The sequence below is a fragment of the Monoraphidium neglectum genome (assembly GCF_000611645.1).
Source record: "Monoraphidium neglectum strain SAG 48.87 unplaced genomic scaffold scaffold03114, whole genome shotgun sequence".
Lineage (NCBI taxonomy): Eukaryota > Viridiplantae > Chlorophyta > Chlorophyceae > Sphaeropleales > Selenastraceae > Monoraphidium > Monoraphidium neglectum.
In genome coordinates this window covers 1-7179 of record NW_014010514.1, presented here as the reverse complement: position 1 = coordinate 7179, position 7179 = coordinate 1, and the positions used below count along the sequence as shown (strand labels likewise).

Sequence of the window (7179 nt, the reverse complement as noted above, 5' to 3'; positions counted from 1 at the left end):
GCCGCCGCCTGGGTCGCGGCCCGCGCCGCCGCCGAGCGGCGCCCTGCCGCCTTCTCCTCCTCCAAGTCGCGCCCGCCGGAGCTGGCGGCGCCGCCGTCGCACCACCATCGCTCCTCCTGCTGCTGCAGTGACACCAGCGCGCGCGACGCGTCATTCACAAAATCCCTGATCAAATCGACCACGTCTTCTTCGCTCGTGGCCGCGACCTGCTGCGGCGTTGCCGGTGTGTCGCCGCGCCACCACCTGCGCGCGCACGACGCTGGCAGAGGGGCGCCCGCGGCCGCGCCGCCGGTGCTGGAGCTGTTGGCCCCAGGGTCGCTGGGAGCAGCGGGGTCGGTGGCGCACAGACGGTTGATTCCCAACTCCAGGGATCGCATCACAGAGATCTGGCAATGTAAAACGGGTCAACAAAAGAGGGTCCAGGGGTACAGCATCGTTACCGAGGAGTGGAAGGGTGTGTGTGTGGGTGTGTGAGGGTGAGGGGGGAGAGGTTGGGGGCGGCGAGCAGCATTTGGCAAGCAGGGGATGGGTTTGAGATGACATCAGCAGCCCCACCTTGGCGCCTGGTCGAGCGCCCTGACGCCGCTCCCTGCCGCATGCCGCGGACGGCGCAAGCGTCGCAGCCCTGGACAAGCAGAGCTCACTCCGAGCCCATCCCGGGTCCAGTGGTCCACTCCGAGCGCACTCTCGCACGAGCCAGCGCCCAAGGTCGCCCCTGCAACACAACGGGCTCACCTGGTCATCGCGCCCCGCCACTGCGCGCTGCAGCAGGGTGAGCCGCGCCTTCAGCGCTGCATGCTCTGCCTGCAGAGCTTCCACCTGCGACAGCTTGGCCAAGACCTGTTTTGGGCCGAGCGGAATAGGTACATATGGGAAATGTTGATGGAAGCTGCGGCATGTAGAAGCTTGCAGCAGCGGGGGTCCCACGCATCCAGGCAATTGGAGTGCGCGGTGGAGCTGCCAGCGCGGGCATGTGGGCCGCCAAGTGCGGGGCCGGCTGCGATGGAGCCGCGCAGGCGCCCGCCGCAGGGGGGCCCAGGCGTGCGGGAGTTAGCGGGCACGCGCGAGCCTCAAAGGGGGGCGCGCTGGCTGGCGTTGGCCGGCGCTGCAGCCCAGCAGCGGCGGCGCCAAAGACGCCCGCGCATGTGGTCAGTGTTGGCACAGGCAGTGACATGTGCAGGGCACGCACCTCTCGTTCCAGGTCGTCTATGACCCCCTTCTTGCTGGCCCTGTGGAAACAAGCATTCCTACGTGAGCCGGATCACTGCTGCCGTGCCAGATCACTGTTGGAGTACAGATCGGAGTGATGATCCCTTGGAGTGGCCGCGGCCAGGCCCAGGATTCTTAGAGTGCGGCAAAGGCTCTGCAGGCGGCCGCTGAGGCAGCCGGTTGCAGCAGCTGCAGGGGGGGCCCACCTGATGCGCCGTTTCTTCACAGCGGCGGCGTTGCCGCCGCCGCCCGCAGCAGAGTGCTGGCCGCTGCGGTCGTGCGCGGTCCTGGGGGACGCCTCGCCGCTGCTGCTGGTGCTGGGCTGTCTGCGCTGCTCCTCGCACCACAGGGGGTCACCTTCACCGGTGACCAGGCGCTCTGCAGGGGGCCTCGGCGCCGCCACGGCCTCAATCAAGGGGCCCATGGCGGCGAGTGGCGCTAGGCCTACGTCCGTCTTGGCCGCCACACCTCCAGCTGCGGCGCCTCGAGATGCGTGTCGCGCACACGCTGCTGTTCGCGTCAACGGCACCCGGGCGAAGTGTGGCAGCTGGGCAGATGCCGAACTGCGTGTCCGCAGAAATTAAATTGGTTCCAGCAGGATGATGAAACCTGGCGTTGTGCCGTCAGTTTTGCACACTCGTCAAGGGTCCACAGAAACACTCCGATGCACGTCCATGTTGGTCGGTGCCACGGTCTGATCAGCTCTAAACAACGCCATGGGCATAGACGCTTTAAGGGTCTAGCCGGAGGTAGGGGAGCTGAAGCTAAGCGTTTGGTTTGGTGCAGGTTTGGTGCAGGTGAGCAGGCACCTGGGGCGATGGTGTCAGTCCGACTGCGCTAGATGCAGCTGTCGCTGGACCTGTACTGGCACCAGAGACTTAGATAGCATGCATTACAGTCAAACTTTGAATCTTGCCAAGACATTTGGACGCAACATGTGAACAGACCCGTTTGAGGTCCAAATTCCGGGCAATCGATGATTCACATGTTGTGGGCGCCTTGGACAAACTGTCGCCCCAGCGCTCCCACCTCCTCGCCCACACCCCTCATGCTGCTGTATCCGTTGGCACATTTTGGCAGCAGACTGCGGGGCGGGCAGCATGATTGCGGAGTCGGGCGGCACTGTGGCAGTGTGAGATCACATGAGGGCCCTGGCGCCAACGTGATCAACGTGATCGCACTGACATTGCGTGCAAGGCCTTTTCATATACAAATCAGAAAGGAGAATTTCAACAGGCATCTCACGGAAACTGGAACAGCACATGGGCCGGCAAGCCCATGCAGAGCACGCAGTTGTGCTGGCCCCCAGTCGACGGTCAGCGAGAGCGTTTTGGGCGATTTGTGATGCGTGAAGACACTCTTCCTATGCACCTGGGCTAGCCATTGGAATCCTGTGAGTCATCATGCAGATCCTTCTGGCTTGCAAAGCCCTCACTTTGGCATCAAGAGCTTTCTTGCCACAGTCGCCAGCCACAGCGACCAATCCCACACCAGGTTACGCCGCTGCGCACACACCATCGCGTGCAATTCAGACAGTAATGATGTTACCAATTCAGGTGAATGTCCTTAACTTGAATTGCCTGGGCCTTCCAGCGCGCACGCCGAGTAAAACGATCTCGCAGGAACACCACGCAAGCCGTCTGTACAGCGACACTCGACGTATGCAGTCTAGCAAAGGCACAAGAACTTTTATAGGCGTTGCCGTGGGCGTGGCGGCGGTGGTTGTGGGGATCCACTACTGGCAGCGGCTTCAAAAGGAGGTGGGCGTGTGGGGCGTGGTGCGCTTGGCCAAAACTAGCCGTCCCCATGAACCCTGTCTGCCTGTGTATGGGTTCAACAACTTCAGATTGTCACAAGTGCAGCCCACGCCGTGTCATTGCGTGCTCTGCTGCTGTGTGTTACTGTACCTCGGCGCCGTTGTGGTGCTTCTGCTATGCGATTGCCGCTGACCCTGCGGCCCCCACCGTCCACGCAACCTGCGACCCTGTAGACAATGAGGGCGGGCTTGCAGCGCGACGAGGCGCGGTACCAGCAGAAAATGCGGGAGATGGCGGAGCAGCAGGCGCGCGTGCAGCAGCTGGAGGCGCAGCGGCGGCAGTGACGGCAGCTTCGACCGGTGTCGCACTCCCCCTCTATGCCTCAACCTTGGGAACCCCCGCCCAGGACGCGAGGACAGCAGCAAGCTCATGCAAATTCGCACGCATGCCTGCACTCTCATTTGTACGCAACCTTCCATTGGGCCTAACCGGGGCACTTGCTGTGGCCCTCGCCGTGCATGTTCGATCCACACCTGTTTCATAGCGCTGCAATATGCGCCAGGCAGGCTGATGCCGGCCAATGTGACACATGCTCAAGTGGCATTTACAGGGCAATCCAGAGGTTCACTGAGTCACTCTGCGTGGTTGCAGACTTACTTCCATATCAGTCAAAAAATCCACGCAAGCATCAATAACGTGCTCGGATGCTGGTCAAGGGTTTGGCTGAAGGTCGCGGCCAGCGGAAAGCACAAAATTCTGCACAGTCAGCTGCAAAGATCCGTGGTAGCCAAGGGGCACCCAGCGACCTGGTAGAACCCGGCGACGCCGGCTTGCAGCGAGGCGTGCGCAGCATGCGACCAACAAACGGCGGTGACAAGGCGTGCGTGTCTGTCTGGAAAGCAGTGCTGCAGCGCATGGTGATCTATAGCAGAAAGAGGACAATCTACCCGCGCGCACTCAACATTGTCAGAAGTCGTCATCCTCCCACTTGGCCAGGTCGACCCTGGTGCGCTTGGCCGCCGGCTCCAATGGCGACGAGGATGCTTGGCCGCCGCGGATCAGCTGTCCCTTCGGCCCGTCCGCACCAGCCCATTCATTGCCAGGCCACTCGTGGCCCCTCAGCTGCTGCTCCTGGCACAGGGCCGCCCCCCAGCCCTGCCCGTCCTCCCCGGCCTGGCCCTTGCCCCAGCCGGCGCCCATCTGTGCCGGCGGCGCCAGCGAGCCGGCGTTCTCGGCAGACGCCGCTCTGGCGGTGACGTCAGCAAGGGAGGCGCCGCTCGCACCCGCGCCGCCGTGAGGACGCGGCGGTGAGGGCGGCATGGTGGCTCCTTGAGCGGCTCCGCTGCACGCGCCGCCCGAGGGGGCCTGCGGGTGTGGCCGCCCCTCTGCCGAGCTCCGGTCAGCCGTGGCCGCCTCCATCGCACCGCTTACGACCCCAGGAGTGGGCTTGTGCTGCTGCTGCTGCTGCTGCTGATGCTGCTGCTGCTGCTGCTGCTGCAGCACACCTGAAGGCGCCGCCGCTGCTGCAGCCGGCGTTTGCCGGCCCCCGCTCGCACCTCCCGCAGGCTGCTGCGCGCGGCCCTTGGGCCCCCCGCTGCCGGCCCTCCCGGACCCCCCGGCCCCGCTTCGCGGCCTCGAGCCGCTGCCCCCGCTGCGGCCGCCGTTGCTGCCGTCCACAGGTGGCGCCGCGGGCTGCATTGGCGGCGCCGCAAGGAATTGGAGCATGCTGGTCTGCCCGCGGTCCGTCGGGGCGACCGCTGAGGGAGGCGGCGCCTCCGTCTGAGAGGGTGGCGCGCGCGCGGGCGCGAGGGGAGGGCGGTCGGGCGCGCGGCGGTGGGTGTGTTTTGGGAGCACGTCGGCGCGGGGTATTGGCTGCGCATGGCCGGACGCCTGGACGGCAACGAGTGTTGCCGTAGCGATCCATAACTGACGGCGCGATCTTGCTTGACAATTTTTGACAATTATGTTATAGAATTATGAAAAGAATGACAGGCGCACACTGCCAAATGCGCCGCTCAAGGTGTCTGCTGCTGGGCGGGGGGAGGGAGGAGCAAGGAGCGCCCGCGCATGCGCGCGTTCCCCCACGCTCACAACCCTGCGCGCCAATGCAGCCCTCCTCAACAGTGATCCTCACACCACGATGATCGCACCCACCCCGACGCCCCCTCTCAACTCACCATTACATCGCCCCCGGCACGCACACGCTGCAGGACACACCCCTGATCCCACACCCAACAGGCGCGCCGCCCCCTCCCCGCGCGACCCCGGCCACGAGTGGGCCCTGCCCTGGTGGCGCACCTGGAAGTTTGCTGCCTGGCCGTCCAGCACCTCCCCTGTGGTGCTGAGCTTGGCCTGCAGCACGTCCCACATGACCTCGTCCACGCTGTTGCGCACCTGCGGGGTTGGGTATGAGTCCGTGGGAGTGCGTGTGTGTGTGTGTGTGTGTGTGTGTGTGTGTGTGTGTGTGTGTGCGCGTGTGTGTGCGCGTGCGCGTGCGTGCGTAAAAGAGATGGCCGAAGACGAACAGAGAGAGGAACAGAGAGAGGAAGAGGGGGTTGTCTGTGTGCGTGCGAGTAGGCGCAGCTGGGCAGAAGGTGGCTCCCGGCTGTTGGGGTCTGAGAGGAGAGATCATGCACTGGAGGAAGCCAGGAATGGGCGCGGTGACAGGGCAACAGGACAAACAACAGGGTGGCTGATAAGACGTGCGGCGCGGCAGGGCCCGTCGGGCACGGGCGGCTTACGGGGCCGAAGGGGGGCGCGGGCCGCTGCCAGGGGCGAGCGCACCTGCAGGAACTGAATGCTGACGTGGCTGTGTGCCTGCCCGATCCTGTGGGCACGGTCCTCCGCCTGTGCGGGTGCAGAGGGCGCGCGGGCGCATTGCGGGGAGAGGGGGTTTGAGGGGCTTCGGGCGGCGCTGGCGTTTGCAGGGTTTAGGAGGACCCAACGGTTGGCGAGCAGCCGATCTTCGTCGATGAGGCCCCAGTTCGAGCAAAAAATCGCATGCCTGCTGCATCCCACCATTGCCAGGCAGCCCGACGCACAATCACGATCCCGCCCCTCACGAAAAACACACAATCATGCACATCCCCACCCCCCGGAACGTGTACACCACGCATGAGGCACATACACACCAGTGCGCAAGGACGACGCACTAGCGCACAAATCATGCACACGCCCATGCACGTGCGTCATCCGCACGCGCGTACGCGCACTGTATGCGCACGAACCTGCAGGATCTCTCCAGGGACCCACGTCAGCTCCGCAAAGACGACGGTGCTGGCGGCATTGAGTGTCAGCCCCGTGCCCGCCGCGACAGTCTGCAGGATCGCCACCTGTTTAGGTGTTGGGTGCGAGGCGACGGCACAGGCAAGGGTCAGGAGCGTCACATTCAGTAGCGGAAGAGGAGCAGCGACGCTGTGGGAAGTATCGAAGCAAAGTTGTCTTTGAGTGCTCTTGGTTCCTCAGTTACGTTGTCGAAGTTATGGGCCACCGAGGATCGAGTAAGCTCGCTGTAAACTGTTCAGTGCAACCCCGCGTGTCTTGCCAGCCCCGCAAGCTGGCCGCCTCGCGCCCAGCCGCGCCGCACCCTGCAGCCGGCCTCCTCTTGGAATTGGGTGGTGGCGTCGAAGCGCTTCGTCGGCCCCGTCTTGCCGTCGATGCGGATGTAGCTCAGAGGCCGGCCTGAGAGTGTGTGTGTGTGTGTGTGTGTGTGTGTGTGTGTGTGAGGGGAAGTGTGGATGCGAGGTGCTTTGGCGGGGCGCATGCTGCACGACGGATCTATGCGCCCCGCTGCCTGCTGCACGCACGCCTCACGCTGCATGGACGCGGCGCGAAGCTTGTTCGACTCAGCCAGCCCAGATGCAGCACGAGCGCATATTGACAGTTGCGACACCCCAGGGTGCGCGCCCACCTTCGCTGTCGCGCCCGCCGCCGCCGCCGCTGCCGCTTGCCGCCCTGTACACCGAGTTGACCGCCCTCTCGATACAGTCTAGCATCTCCCTTGAAGTCCGGGTGTTTGGCCACATCGCGAGAGATCAAAGGCTCGCGACAGCGCTGGGGCAGCAACCCCCCTCTGGAGCGGCCTGGGGCGCCACTAGGCCCAAGTCACTAGGCCCAAGCCCTGCTGTGCAGTCCTCTGCGCACATTTGGTGGCGGCCGCCAGAGAAATACACAGTGCCTCCCTTCCATGAGCCCGGGCTTCGTGCCCGGCCCC

General features: G+C 64.5%; 2 protein-coding genes across 2 annotated transcripts; both read right to left on the bottom strand.

Annotated features, from left to right (window-relative positions):
* Positions 1-1415: 1415 nt before the first annotated feature.
* On the bottom strand, positions 1416-1633 carry MNEG_12193 (hypothetical protein; the record flags this gene model as incomplete). Its single annotated transcript, XM_014039336.1, has 1 exon — positions 1416-1633. A coding segment is annotated over one exon (218 nt), but the record flags the coding sequence as incomplete, so codon positions are not given.
* Positions 1634-3932: 2299 nt separating this feature from the next.
* Positions 3933-6961, bottom strand: MNEG_12192 (hypothetical protein; the record flags this gene model as incomplete). Its single annotated transcript, XM_014039335.1, has 6 exons — positions 3933-4166; positions 5265-5360; positions 5751-5813; positions 6194-6298; positions 6553-6647; positions 6877-6961. 6 exons carry the CDS (start codon positions 6959-6961, stop codon positions 3933-3935), a joined length of 678 nt encoding a protein of 225 aa, XP_013894789.1.
* Between the last annotated feature and the right edge of the window lie 218 nt (positions 6962-7179).